Genomic DNA, 17,635 nt, shown 5'->3' on the forward strand with positions numbered 1-17,635 from the left:
GTCAAATGTAGACACCACACTTCAAGAACTATTTCTGTTGATTTGATTGAAAAAGTAGGTGAGACATGATCATTGATCAATTTTATTGAGCAGTTGCGTGCGCAGCACATTGAAAGTGGGGGGGGGGCCCTGCAGGGGTGTCTGTTCTTCCAGATAATCTAAATTATTCCCTCACCCTACCACAGTGTGTCACATCCTTCCCCAGATTCTTCCCCAACTGGAATCCCACAAAAATGGACCCGAAAGGGAACATTTAATATGCTGGTTGCTATCTACATGTACTTTTCCTCATTTTTCTTGTTACCGCCCATAGGCAGTGTTCTAAGTCGGTAAGTAAAATAAACCCCTGGTATTTTACCGGGTAATTTACCGTAAAATTTGGTAAAATAAAAGACACCAAAGGAAAAGATATTTTTGAGTACAAATCTTAAAACATGATGCATGGTTAGAAAAGTGAAAGGTTTCCTTCAGAAAATTCTGTTTTACCATGTTTACTTGGAATGCATATTAATTTATTAAACTAAATAAGATTGATCGCTACTAGCTCTCAAAAACATGATGCATGGTTAAAAAATCAAAAGGTTTCCTTCAGACAATGCTGTTTTACTTGGAATACATATTATACTAAATGGGATTTATTGCTACTAGTATTCAGGATATCTTAATATAGTACCTTTTGTTTTTATCAAAATTAATAGTTTGCAATGCAATATTGGAGGCCAAATGGTTCAAAAAGGTCTCAAAAACAGACAATGTTGTTTTACTTGGAATACATATTTATACTAAATGAGATTATAATTACTACTAGTATTCAGGATTTCTTAATATAGTACCTTTTGTTTTGATCAAAATTAATAGAATCCAATGCAATATGGGAGACCAAATGGTTCAAATAGGTCTCAAAAAGAGAAAGGTCTCAAAAACATGATGCATGGTTAGAAAATCAAAAGGTTTCCTTCAGGAAAAGGTCTTTACGTAGTACTTTTATTCATCAAGTTTTTACAACAAAAGGGTTTAAGGAATCAAATAGCAATGTTTTTTGTAGGACCTGAGAGCACATCAGACATATCGAACATTTTTGAAATTCGCGATATAATACAAATTTTATGGCAAATTATTAAAATTTGATATTTTTAATAGTTTTGATATTTAACAGTCCTCACAGACAAAGCAAACTTTATACATCTAATGACATGTACTTAACGTGTATGTAGCTGGAATGAAAAGCCGTCCATCAATTGAAAATTGTGACCTTTCATATTGAAGATATACATTTTTTCCCAAAAAGACCTACATTGTTTGGTGTTTTGGGAAAAACAATTTTATATTCAATACAAAAGGTCAAAATTTTCATATGATGGACAGCTTTTCATCCCAGCTACATACACTTTAAGTACATATGTATATCATTAGATTTATACAATTTACTTTGAGGACTGTTAAATTTCAAAAATATCAAAACATGTGTATTATATCGTGAATTAAAAAAAAAATTATTTGATATCAGAAAGACATTCCTTGTATTCAAAATGCAATGCGATATGTCTGATGTGCTCTCAGGTCCCACAACAAATATGTAAAAACATCGCTATGATACATCATCGCTAGTATGACCACTAGTCACCATTGCCCAGACAGGGAAGCATTACTGACCCAACTATTCCCTGTTTTGTTTTGGGCTAAAGCATTCCCTGGTTTCCCTCAAACTAGTTTTTGGGGGGTTGGGAATAGGTAAAAGGCATAGCTAATGCTATGTATCTATTTTAATTCTTCCCAAATGACACTTGATGAATTCACCTACCCTGTAGACCAGTCACTGCCAGCCAGTGACCATCTACATGTATCTCATGCTTCAGTTATATACTTTTTGCCCAAATTAGTTCTCTTTTTTTTTTAAATCTTCCTTGAATCCTGTTGATTTCTGTTTTCTTTTCCTCTCTTTTTTTTTCTTTTTCAAAACACAAAATTCTTCCCCAAAGGAGTAAGATTATTCCCTCCCGTTTAGGGGCGAATAACGGAAGAAGATGCCCCTGGGGCCAGGTTGTTCAGTTCCCCCGAATGGAGTCTGATTAGGAGCAAATTTTGACGCTTTTAACGTTTTCCCCCTGAATGACCAACAAAAGTGGGGGCCATGTGCCCCCTGCCTCCCCCTTTTGCGCACGCCACTGTTATTGAGGCAGTGGAACATAATGACACTTACCGCTATTTACAGGATACCGTCGCTCATGATACACTGTGATATCACCTAGAGTATTGACAGACCTTTGGATTAGAAGCTCCGCTGGATTGTTGACTACATCTTTGCCCATGGCAATGACATAGTTATCACCACTTCTCTGGGTTGTGAAATAAATATTGGAGCCAAAAACGTCCATCTGGTATGGGTTGATTGGACTAAAACTAAACGGGGAACCTGTAATGACAGATGAGAATGACAATTATAGGTTAACCCCATGAGAACTACCTGCCGATTGGCCAAAATGAAGTTTTCATTTTCAATTGGCCCAATCAGCAACATTGTTAGAATAATTTCACCACGCAAAAAAAATTGGGGTGAATTATTTGCAAAGCTCCATTCTGATTGGTGATTAAAGTGAAGATATCATGTAATTGACCAATCAGAGACAATGTTAGATCAGCAGGTAGGGTTAATAAATGCGTATCACTTGTTGAGAGAGCAATTGGACTCAATCATGCACATGGGCTGAGATAAGGCATTCGACTATGGTGTGCGAGATTGCTGGTTCGAAAGCGTTCGACTATGTGCGAGAGGTTACAGGTTTGAACCCTGGTGGTGGCTTAGTATTCTCTCATGGAAAAATTGAGTTAGCTTGAAATTCCCTGGACAAGAAACCAACTGCTAATTGTCTTGTTGTAACACGAACGAAACTGGGGGAGCTGATCCTGGTTGTGAAGGTCAATTGTGGAATGTCTAGGGTGTGTGCTCTTGAAGCTGCAAAGTCCCTGTGAAATTGGTAAATGGTTTCTGGAATGATATGGGGCAGTAGTGGTCAGCGATAACCTCTAAAGTGTGCCGAGGCTTGCGGATCAATGTCTAGGTATTGTGAGTATGTAGCACACTATAAATCACTGCGCTTTAAAAAAAATTATTGTGTCCAGTATCTCGAGCAAAAATGGATCTGCAATTATTAACTTATTGCATACACAACAAAGAATTTTTGCTATTTTTATAACAAAATACTAAACATGTTGGGAAATTTGACTAAGATAAATGTACCCACCTTCAAGGAAAAAGGATCAATTTCAAGATGGAAACGTATAGCGTGTATTACGCAAAACTGCACACAAGTGCAATTATACAATATTTATGCACTCCGTATTTTGTTCTAATTGCTTTTCTAATTGGCAATGTAGTTTTAAGAGTGTATGAATACCAGGGAAAGCAGTGGCGTAGCATCATAGGGCCCCCCCAATCGATCTCAAAATTTAGAAAATCCGATAGGAAATTTGCCAAAAATGGCTTGTGCCCCTCCCCCATCAGACCCGGTGCCCCCCAATCATGGTCGGTGCCCCCAATGTGATGACCCACACTACACCACTGAGGTAAAGCACTATTGCATGAAAACAACATAGACTTACCCATCTCAGAAACTACCTTAGGGCTCTCATGCCCTAGCTCTTTTACAAATTACTTTCAAAAGGCCCCCCTCCATGGATTTTACAGGACTTTCAATGCAAAGTCAGGTTTTAGGCCCTATCATTTTTACATTCATCATTAAATATATAGATTTAAACCATATTATCAAGAAATACGATATTGGAGTGTCCACTAAAAGAGATCAATTGATGGATTTAAAAGGACTTTCCAGACCTGGAATAATTGTTTGAAATTCCAGCAATTTTAAGTAGAGTGGAAGAAAAATACAGCAAATAATTATTTGGGATAAACAAAATGTTGTTGGGTGAAACATAGCCCAATCTTAATCTCAATAACCGAGGCTATAAGTCAAATTCAAGATTCCAGACAATTTTTGTGTAATGGACCAAAAACCTGCATTTTTAGAGTGTTTGTGTATCCTACAAAATAATCAACAACCTACGTAATTGAAAAGATTGCGCCAGTATCCTGACGTTTTGACCGTCCCAGCCAAAGTAACCAATAATATCTGCTTTTTGATCGCAAAAGTACACCGTCTGGTTGCTGTTGAAATCAATGGTCAATCCTGTTGGTTGTACAAATCCTCTGTATTCTATTTCTCTTCTTCTTTGTCCATTCATCCACGCCATTTCTACCTTGGCTGTATCGGATACTGTCGATCCTAGATCGCTGAAATACATTAGCCTGCAAATGGTTGGGTAAAAAAGCATAATAGGTATGGTTAGAGAAGCAAAAAAGATTTAATCTCAGAAAGAAACAGATGTTTAGGATGAGCTTCCATCTCTCAAAGATGAATAAAAGAGAGGAAGAAAATGAAGGAGAAACAGAAGGAGAAGAAAGAGGAGGAGGAGGAAAAGGAAAACGAAGAGGTTGAATGAGGAGGAGAAGATGAGGAAAAAGGAGGAAGAAGAGGAGGGGAGGAGGAGGAGGGGAGAAGAGGAAAGAGAAGACGAAGAAAAGAAAAAAAGAAAAGAGGGAAGTGAAGAGGCAGAGGAGGAAGAAGAAAGAGGAGGAGGAGAAAGAAGAAGGAGCAGGCGCGTAGCAAGCGGGGGGACAGGGTGGACGAAGTCCATGGGCCCCGAGGGTTCAGGGGCCCCAAGCAAAAGAGAAAATGAAATAAGCGCTAATTAAGGAGATGCTAAAAGGCAGGACCGAATTTATCTGGGCCCCGGATCTGTGCCAGTCCAAAATTTGCAGGTGCCAAACTCACTGTAAGGAAAGCATGTGCACTCAAGAAGCCAAATTTGGTTTACAAATTGGGGGCCTAATTAAGACCGACTGTGGTGGCAGGAGCATTGCAAATTAGAGGGAGATAAGCATTATTATTTTGTTCCAATCTTACTAGGACATTTGCGCGCGAAATAAATTTTTAATGTTAGGCCACTTTAGCCTAAAATGAATGTGCATTTTGCTATGTGAAGGGCTAGTATGATAAGGGCGAAGCGCGCAAAATTTTCCAATTTTTACCATCTTTTGGTCCAAAACATGGTGCTTTCGGGCTAAGAGGAACATGCACAGGGCAATTTTTAGGGCCCACTGGTATAATGGTAAATCCGGCCCTGCTAAAAGGGCCCGCACTATTTCTTGTCCATGGGCCCCCGAGGCTCTTGCTACTCCCCTGAGAAGGAGGGGGAGGAGGAGGAGTATAATGAACTCCCACCTACATGACACATATTTGAGCTTCTTTGCCAAATTGCTTAAGTTGTCAGACAAGTATAAACCTGTCAAGCGCTCATCAAGATTAACATAGACTTTTTCAGGATAAAACCTAATTCATTTTGCACATGTACTGCCCCTTGTCTATGTCTATGGAGTATCATAATGGGCTGCCCCTTGCCAAATGACATGTAAGCAGATTACCCTTTATGATTTACTCTGTGAAGAGTTGTTTATAATAGCTACAGGGTGTTCCTGAAAGAACGGTATAATCAGAAACGTAATTGTTTGGGTATCCGGCCCTGCTAAAAGGGCCCGCACTATTTCTTGTCCATGGGCCCCCGAGGCTCTTGCTACTCCCCTGAGAAGGAGGGGGAGGAGGAGGAGGAGTATAATGAACTCCCACCTACATGACACATATTTGAGCTTCTTTGCCAAATTGCTTAAGTTGTCAGACAAGTATAAACCTGTCAAGCGCTCATCAAGATTAACATAGACTTTTTCAGGATAAAACCTAATTCATTTTGCACATGTACTGCCCCTTGTCTATGTCTATGGAGTATCATAATGGGCTGCCCCTTGCCAAATGACATGTAAGCAGATTACCCTTTATGATTTACTCTGTGAAGAGTTGTTTATAATAGCTACAGGGTGTTCCTGAAAGAACGGTATAATCAGAAACGTAATTGTTTGGGTATCTTAACGCCACAACTAAAAATAACTAAATACTTGGTGTGGTTGAAGAAGTAAGATGGCCTAATGCGCATGATAAACGCATGATGAGTCTGGTGTTATTGATAGATATTGACTCTGTGGAAAGGCTTGAAAATGAGGGAGTTTCATAAAATTCTTTTATTTCCAAAACAGAGCAGTCAATTGTCAGAATTCATGTGTGCCTCAACATCACCAGTTCCCGGCGATACATTCTTTCAGGGACACCTTGTAGTAGGAGATTTGGTGGCTCTGTAAAGAGCCATTCATGCCGATGTCCCTTCTCCACTGAGAGGTTGTTGGCTCTGGTGAGCATGGTTTATATTAGACACCCTTTCCTACTTAATGCTCTACGTGCTATCCATGCGCTTCAATGGAAAAAAATTCAAGTTTTGAAATATTTTCTCAAAATATCAAGAGCTATCTTAAGAACTACTGAATCAATACTAGGCTTGTTTGTACCCATTTTCTTGCATTTTTCATGCTGATTCCAAATATGGTAATGAAAAATTAAAATTATGAAATTTTTGAAATTTTGAATTTTTTTTATTTGTCGTCTGCAGTCGACACCCGCGTGGAGAGAGTTAAGATTCTTTCTTTGCTGCATTTTCAGTTCTGTTTGACTCACCCTTTGTCAGGATTGACAGCTAATCCAGTAGGCCTCTCTAAATTGTCTGAGATAATGGCAGCCTCTCTGTAGTTGTGCAGGTTACCGGTTGCTTGTAGGACGGCAACCTTTGGACGTGTGTCTGCGACTCCTCGACGTGTTCTCCCCTTAAGAGTGTCTCTACCTTTTTCTCCATGGTCTGCGATGTATATGTTACTGTAACAAGATTGCGGATTAATAATTATATGATTAAGGATATGTGCAATCCATACTGTATGGGTAAAGTGTTGGTATGTGGCTTTGATATGAAGATCATGCTTTTGACCATTAATTAGCATGGTCATCTGAAACGGAGGTTGTATTTGCAAAGTGCATGATTTGATTTGTTTGTGGTTGACAACCCTGAATAGCAAGAGAAAGCCTCCTGTGAAGCTTATTTCCATTGAGGTCCATTTGAACACCAAGATTGGATATGGGACAGTCAGAGGTTAACACCGGGGTACTCAAGTTTGGTTTTGGTAGGGACGTGCGCTGAGATTTTGGAAGTGGACCCATAAATATACCAATTTTTCAAAAAATTTGGACCCATTTATATACCAAAAGTCAAAATTTTCGGCCAAATTTAACCAAAATTGTCTTAGTTTTTACAAATTTTCCCACAATTTTGGGAAAATTTTGGCTAGATTACGGAAAAATTGGGGTGTTTTCCGAAAAAATTAAGAAAATTTTGAACAAAGGACCCATTCATATACCAAAATAGGCTTTGAAAAAGGGGTCATTGATATACCAGAAGGCTGAAAATGCTACCCATGTTTGCACGCCCCGTATGGTCATTTGTACTGAGTACCCCGGGTTAACACCCTACTCTTCTTGAAACTGACTGTGTATAGGTAGTGCATTTCTATATATGTGACAGATGGCATAACATCGATCCCCTCCAAAGGAATGAATTCTCTTCTGGTTCATTATTACCGAACTGTAATTGGCTCTGGTGCATGAGAGCTTGACAGTATATGTTCAAGCCCCTGCAGTGTCTATTTAAATAGGTGTGTTTAGACGGTAGCTTAGTTTCGAATGTAACTTACAAGCGAGCCAGCAATTAAATTATGCTACAAGCGAGTGTGTGTCCACACAGGACTTACTTGTAAGCCAACTCAAAAGTAAGCGTGACCTTAACTGGTAAATTATGCCATGATTATGCACAATCAGAATAGGATTGGGTCATCAAGGTCATGCAAGTCTTGTTCACACTGGCCTTACATTCGAATGTAGCTCGCTACATGAAAGATATCTTACATGTAAAATCATCACCTGTAACTTACATGTAGCTACATGCGAGTGCGTTTACGGGCACTACATGCAAGTTTAAATTTGAATGTACTTACAAGCGACTTGGAACAAGCCTTATATTAATGTGGAAAACTTGAGCTAGCATGTAACTCCTATGGGCATGGAATTTACTGCTATATTGTTCTGATCTACCCATACGAAACCTAAAGAGCTGATCCTGGCTGTGATGGTTAGTATATATAGGCTGACTAGGGCCTGTGCCTGTATTATAGAGCTGCATCCTTGAATGATGCTAAATGGTTTAAAAGGTGTGTCTTTGTCCAAACTCAGCTGATCCTTGCTGTGATGGTTATCCTATATGTAGGCTGATTAAGGTACTGTGCCTTGTATATAGATCTGTATCCCTGAATGATGCTAAATGGTTTATAAGGTGTGTCTTGGTCCAAACTCAGCTGATCCTGGCTGTGATGGTTATCCTATATGTAGGCTGATTAAGGTACTGTGCCTTGTATATAGATCTGTATCCCTGAATGATGCTAAATGGTTTATAAGGTGTGTCTTGATCCAAACTCAGCTGATCCTGGCTGTGATGGTTATCCTATATGTAAGCTAATTAGGGTACTGTGCCTTGTATAGAGCTGTATCCCTTAATGATGCTAAATGGTTTATAAGGTGTGTCATGGTCCAAACTCAGCTGATCCTGGCTGTGATGGTTATCCTATATGTAGGCTAGTTAGGGTACTGTGCCTTGTATAGAGCTGTATCCCTTAATGATGCTAAATGATTTATAAGGTGTGTCTTGGTCCAAACTCAGCTGATCCTGGCTGTGATGGTTATTCTATTATGTAAGCTAATTAGGGTACTGTGCCTTGTATAGAACTGCATCCCTGAATGATGCTAAATGGTTTATATGGTGTGTCTTGGGGCAAATTTAGCGGTCAACGACTTTTTGTTAAGTGCAATAATCTTATGTAATTGCACTTTATCAATCCCCTTGCAACATGTACACCTGATGGTTTATTGGGCTATTCCAGTTGAAATCCATACACCCCCTATGGAAGATGTGACCTTAATCTTCCACACAGGGAGTGTGAATTTCAAATGGAGTTACCTGAATGGGTGACTTGAATTTGAAATTACATCCCCTGTATGGGAGATTAAGTTCATGTCTTCCATAGGGGGTGTATGATTTTCAACTGGAATAGCCCATTAGCTCTCACTATGGATCACAATAGCCTCATCCCAATGGCATAATTCAATAACCTTAATTGAACAATCATGGTGCAAAATTTGACCTCCAGTTGCAGAGTATGAGTTTTTGTACCTAAATTGTTGAAGGTCGTCCAATGAATGTACAAATGTATTGGGGATAAAGAACTCTGCACTGATAGATGAGCATGTTGTGGATCCTAGTGTCTGACCACTTACTTGGTAACCCAGTCTATAGCAATACCAACAGGACTGTAGAGTTGATCAATTCCCAAGTTATTAGGTGCATTATTAGGACTTTGATTGCTGCCCACTTCTTTCAAAGCATTTTGAAGACGGTCTAAGAAATAAACCCTTTCTGCAGTTTGGAAAAAATGGAACAAGAAGAAGAATGTTAAGAAGAAAAAAGTATTTGTAAGTAATTTTGCCAAAAATGAAACAGACAGTGTCAAGGCCATACTGTGCAAGATTAGTATGGACTATTCCAATGTGGTTATCAAAATTGATTTAGGCCTTAATCCTCTTCACGCGGGTGTCGACTGCAGACAAGAAATTTTTATAAATTCAAATATTGTAAATTTTCATGACCATATTTGGAATCAATATGAAAAATGCATTAAAATGAGTACAAACAAGCCTAGTATTGGTTCTTAAAACAGTTCTTGATATTGTGAGAAAATATCTCAAAACTTGGACTTTTTATGTTAAAGCCTATGGCTAGCACGCAGAGCATTAAGTGAAACAGGAAAAAGCATCAGGCTATTCCAGTTGAAATCCATACACCCTTTATAAAAGACATAACCTTAATCTTCCACAGATTTCAAATGGAGTCACCCATTCAGGTAATCCCATTTGAAATACACACTCCTTGTGTGAAAGATTAAGGTTATGTCTTCTATAAGGGTGGTATGGATTTCAACTGGAATAGCCCAATTGTGTTTTCATTTTCCTTAAAGCCATATTATAACATTATCATACAAAATAGATTAGTACTAGTATTTCTTAGCCATAAAATGTTACCTTTTACTGTCAGATATATCCCCTTAATTTTGAGCCGAAAAAAAGGCAATGTCGCCAATAAGTATCACTCCTTCGGTTGTGTTATGCTACTATCCTTTTTTGTGTAGATCACCGTCCCGCACGCCATGTATGTACTGTGTTATGAACATTGCGTAATAGGGCCTATGTTCAACTAATATTTCCTTCGTAAAAATAAAATGACGGTTCCTACATTTTATTCAAAATCTCAGATTTTAACATAACTACAATACCTAGGGTCTTGATTTTTGCAGGGTATGTTGGTTTAATAACGTACAATATAATCGTGCAAAAACAGAATTTTGAAAAATATTGAGGGCGTCCTCCTCAGCAAATGTTATAATATGGCTTTAAAAGTCTGTGCACCCTGCAACTTGCACTCAAAATGGGATCGTGACCAGTGGCGGCACCACGGGGGGCTTATGTCCCCCCCAGTCAGAACTCTTGCCCCCCTGTTGCACCCTGTAAAAAACAAAATTATGAAAATTTCACCTTTTTTGCGGTAATTTTGTGAACAATTTGTTGATTTTGCCCCCCCTGAAATTCACTTTTTCCCCTCGAAAAAAATTCCTGGCGCCGCCACTGATCGTGACCAAACAGACGATTACGAATCCATTGAAGTCGTAAATGTTTCTCATTATTTTCCATAAATGTTAAAAGCAAGCAAATCTTACGGTGTCTGAAATTGTAGTCAATGCCTTCCACCTGCCTTTCATTGAGGACAAACTCAACACCTTGCTGTCCACCTTGTGCTGAGGGGTAATACTTGATGATGGTGTCCCCAAAACTAATCAATATAAATTCTTGTCCTGTATTGATAAATTAAGAGAAAAACAAATAGAAGTGAGTATGTGAATATATCAATAAATATAACTATAAAAAAAGGTCAAAACTTGGAAGAGTTGTCATTAGGTTTCACTGCCTGAAAAGAATTGTTCACTTCTCACCTCAACAGTAATAATTCTTGTAGTGAGGGATCAACATTTAAGCACAAACTGCCTCAGGCAAAACTCATGCCTGGGAACTAAATACCACACAAGGTCATTTTTATGTAACTCATTGACCATCTGTTGACAGATGCTAACCCCAGGAGGGAATTCAAGTTGTGTTCAATTCTTTTCAGGCAGTGAAACCTAATGTGAATTTGTGTCTTTTTTTTCTCTTCAATTGTGAAGCATGGAAAATGAATCCTTTTAAGAGCCATTAATTTTACAGTAGATAGGTAAACTGTTCATAGAGCTACATTCAAATAATATCAAGCCACATTTGTATAATTAAAGACAGAGATAAAAAGAATTTAGCGCGTCTGATGTCACTGTCAATTACGATCCTTGATTGCTTAACACAGGTTAATCAGCGCGTAAAAGAAAGACCGATCTATCTGGTGCTGATCGGATAAAAGGAATAGCAGCAAATGGCGAAAAATTCCGTACTTTTACAAGGCAAAAAGCAGCTTTTCTAGGCATTGTGGACATGGTGCCTTCGGTTAAGAAAGTTTCCTACAATAAAGACCTACCTTTTGAGATGGTTTGCATGTCGAAAGGTGCAAAATTAACAATAAGGCGCTCGGTTATAAATCCGCGTTCAGCAAGTCATCATCACGACACTTGTAAACAAACCGTGCTCGAATTTGATTGACAGATGACGTCAGACGCGATAAATTCTTTTTATCTGTGTCTTTAATTATAGTAGTACTGTACACATACATACCATCACTGCTACATAAGGTTCCATTTGATTCTGGGCTCCTGTCATAGAAACCATCTGCACACGCGCATGAATAGTCTCCTTTCATGTTGTAACAGATCTGTGGGCATGGCTGGTTTGCACACTCATCAATATCTGAAGGAAATCAGGAAAAATTATAAAGCAATTTTTATTTCAGCTATAAACCAGATCAGCAGCCATGTTTGAAGATTTCCAACTTTATTTCTACAGTCAGTAGACTACATCTTTCAGTTGCTTACACTGTCAGTGTGTTGGTGATATGCTTGTAGTGAAGACTGAAAAACTTACTGCTCGTATCCAGTAGCAGCACCAAGAATTTTTTTTCGGGGCAAAGGGAATTTCACAAAATCAACAACACATCAAAAGTGGGGGAGGCAAACTGGGGTGTCGCCACTACTTGTATTATGTCAGACTCAGGAAAATATTATCGCGCAATTTTGTACCACGCCCTTGTACCGAGATGTTGTGCTAAGATTGCGTTCTGAAGTTCTAAAAATATGTGTTAAAAAACAAACGCGGTCAAAATGTTAATTTGGACACAACTGTGCAGTCTCAGATTACTAGAATCTGGTGGAAAAGTCTGACACTTATTTAACACATAAGTTTTTCATTTGTCAACCCAGAGAGTTGACGAACGAGGGCAGGAGTCTATATATACAGTATCTATATAGATTAAGAATGTGTAAAGATTATACAATAGGTGACTCCACACTTGATCAGTGGTGTAGCTAGGGGTTGTGGCGCCCAGGGCTAAGGATACATAATGGCCCCCCCAAATCTTGAAACCGTGTGTAAAATTTGCACAAATAGGGCCTATCACTCATTAATTTTGGTTATAATGAAATTGAATATCGGTCTTAAATTGATCTTTCAAATAATTTTGTGCTCACACACAAAAATTTTGACTTTCAAAGCTAAAAGGGCGCTCGGAATAAATGCTGAATTGGTCAATTTGGCACCCCCACCCTAAGGGTGGCGCCCAGGGCATGTGCCCCCTTCTGCTCCCCTGCTATGCCACTGCATGCACTTAATTTGTTGGGAGCGGCATTCTTTTCCTCGATCTTTATCTTCAAATCTGTTTCTCTCTTTTCTTTTTCATATAGGCCAGCATGCTATAATAGGCTTTTTAGCCTGGCTGGAGCATATTGTTTATAAGCCTGGTCCCATCAGGACCTGAGTGTGTCTCTGCACGGAATGACCATTTAAGCAAACAAACAAACAAACAAACAAACTGTACCATGGGATTCTTACCAATGCATTTTTTGGGATGGGTTGGATCGGTTGCATATCCATCATCACATTTACAATAGTAACCACCCAATGTATCAATACAAGTATGCTCACATCCTCCGTTAGTCGTGCCGCATGTACCATTATCTGAAAGAATAATAGCAATTCTTTAAACATTTGTCATTTTTCCTTTCCTTATATCAGACAATACAGTACAACTGGGTGCATATAGAAGGCTTTATGTGAGATTACTGCATGCATGCACATGCAACTGCGCCTTCTATATGCACCCATTATACTGTATTGTCTGATATAAATGATTTTGCATCTGCATGTGAAGGATTGCGGTGTACAGTGCAATGTCTTCGTTCGATCTTCGTTCAACGCAATATGTACGCATGCTTAATTAGTTAATCAAGATTAACTTATCTTCATCGAATGAAGACATTTTCTAATGTGAACAGGATCATAAATGTGCACGCAGTGGTGACACCAGCAAAAATTAATTAGGGGCTTCATAAAATTGGATGATAGCAGGGGTTAGCTAGCTGGGGGAAAGAGTACTGCATATCACTGACTCAATGAAAAATAGTAAAAACATAAACATGCATTTCCATCGTAAGTGGAACAGAAAATAATTTTTTAAAAAGGATGCATCAAAAACTTAAATTCAAAAATAAACACAGCTTTTTTGGTCGGGCTGGACAAAATAAAATTTCGGGGGCACGGACGAGAAAAAAACCCAGTTGCATCATACAATACATATAGATTGTATGTCTTCGAGCTTCCAAAAAAGGCTTTACTGGGACGATGTGGCCTTATTTTCACAATGTGCGTGCGTAGCGTGTAAAAAATTTGTATTTTACACTATTTTGGCCCATGATCGGGCTAAATTTTGGTGGAAAAGGGGCTCGTTGCCCCTTTTCTATATTCATTTGCCCTCCTGATTTTCTCTTTCATTTTTTGTCAGAGGGGCACTTTTTTCTTTCATTTTTTTTTTGGGGAGGTGGGGTCAGTGTCATAGCTGTGCACCTGTCTTTTTGGACGGGCAGCTTTCTCCTGGGACAGGCAAAATTAATACCTCTGAAAGATACTAAATTCTAACAATTTGAAGAAGTTCTGTGAACTCAAAACAAGAGCAGGTAAACAGATCAGTCTATAGCAATAGCTATTTGAACTGACTGAACCCCCAGAATGAGTAGAGGTCTGGCTTGTGTTTGAGGATCAACATTTGGCAGGCAGTTTGGGTGAAAATGATGGGCACTTATCAAATCCTAGCTAAGACCCTGCGTATGGGTGGGGTGGGGTGGGGTAGGGCGGGGACAGTCAACAAATAGGGTATTTCCAACCAACCTACCCCTAGAACATTAAGGTTAATAAACAAAACAACACCATATAAAATAAACAAAATGAATAACAAAATTAGACCTAAACGAAGAACTATAAACTTAAATAGATCATTTACAATCATCTATCAAATTTAGTAGGCCTATGCCAGGCCCGTACACGGGGGAGGGGGGTTCTGGGGGTGCCCCCCAAAAAATTGGAAAGTATACAAAAAGTCCCAAAAATTAAGGATTTTTACGCTTTTTTGGACCAAAAAGGTCCAAATTTTGTCCACTTTTCACAAAATCGCCCCCACCCGGGAAAAAAGTCCACTTTTTCAAAATCAGCACCCCCAAATGAAATCCTGCGTACGGGCCTGGCCTATGCCCAGAGATGATTTTATGATTTTTTAATTTTTTATATGAAAAAGATTATATGAAATAAAACTATATCATTAAACTAAGGTAAATAACAAAAATATCTCAGCAACAGGTAATATTTCAACACTGAGGATGTTGTGATTGAGACTAAAAAATAATGTGCCATGCCAACATGTCATGCATGGGATAATCATTGGGTGGGCACACTCACCTGAAGATTATATGAAATAAAACTATATCATTAAACTAAGTTAAATAACAAAAATATTTCATGCAACAGGTACAGTTTTCAACACTGAGGATGTCGGGATTGAGACTAAAAAATAATGTGCCATGCCAACATGTCATGCATGGGGGGTAATCATTGGGTGGACACACTCACCTGGACCCCCTCTTCCATCTGAGTAAACATGTACCATGAAGAATTGGTTGCACAAAAGGAACAAATATTATTTGTTGTCTCATATGAAATATTAATGAGCTATTCCAGTGGAAATCCATACCCCCTCTATGGAAGACATGATGTTAATCTGCCACACAGGAGGTGTACATGGAGTCACCCAAGGTAGTCTTATTTCAAAATCACACTCCCTGTGTGGAAGATTAAGGTCAAGTCTTCTGTATGGGGGTGTATGGATTTCAACTGAAAAAGCTGTATTTGACTCCAAAATTGAAATATATAGCAGATTCTGGTGAGGCTCTTTGCTGATACAAAACTTTTTAATTTCATCGTGCGATGCTGCAATGTTTTAAAAGCATGTGGAGTCTGCATCTCCTTTTATGGTCATTCTGCCAACATTGATTTTCCAGCAGCCAATCACAAGCCTGCACGGCTGCGATATCGCAGTGCGATGCTATAAAGTTGAACAAAATCCAACTCCATCGCAGACCGAAATTTCCACCGCACGATGAAAATTTTTACCACTGAGCTCATAAAAACCTGGCTCAGATTTCAGTTTTTATAGCATTGCAGCGCGCTGAGATGTGGAGTAAGAACCGGACTTAAGTCGTGGTTGATGGTCACAAATGTGGATCAATGAACTATTTGCAGGTCCATAACAGGCCAGATTTACTTATGGGCCAGATGGACTTTGGAACAGGGCCCCCAAAATGAAGATATTCTCTTTTTCATTGGTAGTATTGAAATGTTTAGATATACAAATCATATTTGCCAAAATATGTTGTATTCCAATCACAGTAGGCAAATGTTGGTACATTCTGCATCTCAGCTTCTGTGAATGCCAACGTACAGCATCCTACCCCAAAAGGCTCCCACTGTTCGCTTCGAATCTTGCCCTTTACAGGCCTCAACATCACCTCACGTTGAGTTGGTGGCCTCCAAATTTTGGCCTGGCACAGGGCCCCAAAACAGGTGCATCTGGCCCTGCCCATGAGAATTGTAGAGATCCTGTAGATTTCAACCCCAAGGTCCGTATGCACAAAAGATTTAGACCGGGTCTTAAGTTAGGCCTGGTCTAAGTGGAATTTAATCTCAGGAGACAGGACATTTTCCTTTACATTTGCTTAAGTTATTTTGTATTATTTTTTAACTTTGCATTAAAATCTTTAGAATTTGCTAGCTACTATTGGAAGAAAATAATAGTAAAGGACCATTCCTGATGGAACTAAATTCCACTTAGACCAGGTCTAACTTTAGACCCGGTCTAACTCTTTTGTGCATACTGACCTATGGGTCCAAATTTATGACCCTTAAAGATTTTGGCTTATGTCAAACACTGATATATTCACTTACTGCAATTCTGTTCATCAAAACTGTTAACACCGCAATCGTTTTGTCTATCACAAACTTTCTCCAGCGGAATACAGAGGCCATTAGCACAATTAAATTCAGTGTCAATATCACAAGGTCTATCAGTATCACCTGAAAGAAATAGAAACAGATTTTGAGTTTTAATGTTTTTTTATGGTGATCCTATAAACACACTTCAAAAGTTAAGTTTGAGGGGAAAAAAACATTTTGGTATAAGGCTGCGATTACATAGAAGTATACATTATACGGTATTTGTCGCTATACGATTAACGCTCATTCGGGCAGGCTGAGTTCACATAGTATACTCCTATGTGAACTCAGCCTGATCGAATGAATGTATTTCGTATAGCGAATACCGTATACTTCTATGTGATCGCAGCCTAATGAATGCATCATAATTACCATTGTGCTATTCCAGTTGAAATCCATACACCCCCTATGGAAGACATGACCTTAATCTCATGCACAGGGAGTGTAGATTTCAAATGGAGTCGCCCATTCAGGTAATCCCATTTGAAATTCACACTCCTTGTGTGGAAGATTTAGGTCATGTCTTCCACAGAAGGTGTATGGAATTCTATTTGAATAGCCCATTTACCAACTTCAAAGACCCTGTGATGGGATCTCAATTACTAGGGGGTATCCAAAGGTTTTTGAAATCACCCAGAAGGAAAGGAGCTATATCGATGAAACTTTGTCAGTGTAATTATTGGTCCTTATGTACATCATGGTCCAGAAATGGTCTCATAAGTATGTTTACTTTCTTTACAGGTGGCGTTAGATGGGCAGTAGGCGCATAACCGGCAAGATGGTGAAAATTGAGGCACGCAGCGTGATTAAGTTCTTGCATTTGAAGGGATAGGCCTACAATGCCCAGAAAATCTATGGTGAAATGAAAGCTATCTACGGTGATGATTGCCCATCATATGGCACTGTTGCTTTTTGAAAGAGCTGACGTCCATCACTTACAGATGATGCGGCCACAGTGAAGAAACTCAAGAAAGTGGAGGATCTTATCATGAAAAGGTTATGTACCTACTGCCTATCTAGCGCCACCTGTAATGAAAGTA

The 17,635-nt window shown here is 38.9% G+C and overlaps 1 protein-coding gene across 4 annotated transcripts in view; it reads right to left on the reverse strand.

Moving 5' to 3' along the window:
- LOC140154802 (low-density lipoprotein receptor-related protein-like) overlaps window positions 1–17,635 on the reverse strand; it is a 134,813-nt gene that overhangs the window by 21,132 nt on the left and 96,046 nt on the right. For 3 of the 4 annotated variants that reach the window (XM_072177384.1, XM_072177382.1, XM_072177386.1), the window contains exons 25-33: window positions 16,548–16,676; window positions 15,177–15,194; window positions 13,110–13,235; window positions 11,841–11,972; window positions 10,805–10,939; window positions 9,312–9,450; window positions 6,615–6,809; window positions 4,062–4,303; window positions 2,201–2,413 (exon numbers count right to left, since the gene is read on the reverse strand). In XM_072177384.1, coding sequence (XP_072033485.1) covers window positions 2,201–2,413; window positions 4,062–4,303; window positions 6,615–6,809; window positions 9,312–9,450; window positions 10,805–10,939; window positions 11,841–11,972; window positions 13,110–13,235; window positions 15,177–15,194; window positions 16,548–16,676 — 1,329 coding nt within the window. The remainder of the gene's footprint in view (window positions 1–2,200; window positions 2,414–4,061; window positions 4,304–6,614; window positions 6,810–9,311; window positions 9,451–10,804; window positions 10,940–11,840; window positions 11,973–13,109; window positions 13,236–15,176; window positions 15,195–16,547; window positions 16,677–17,635) is intronic. The other variant, XM_072177383.1, reaches the window with a different exon arrangement.

This window comes from Amphiura filiformis, chromosome 6 (assembly GCF_039555335.1).
Source record: "Amphiura filiformis chromosome 6, Afil_fr2py, whole genome shotgun sequence".
Classification (NCBI taxonomy): Eukaryota; Metazoa; Echinodermata; class Ophiuroidea; order Amphilepidida; family Amphiuridae; genus Amphiura; species Amphiura filiformis.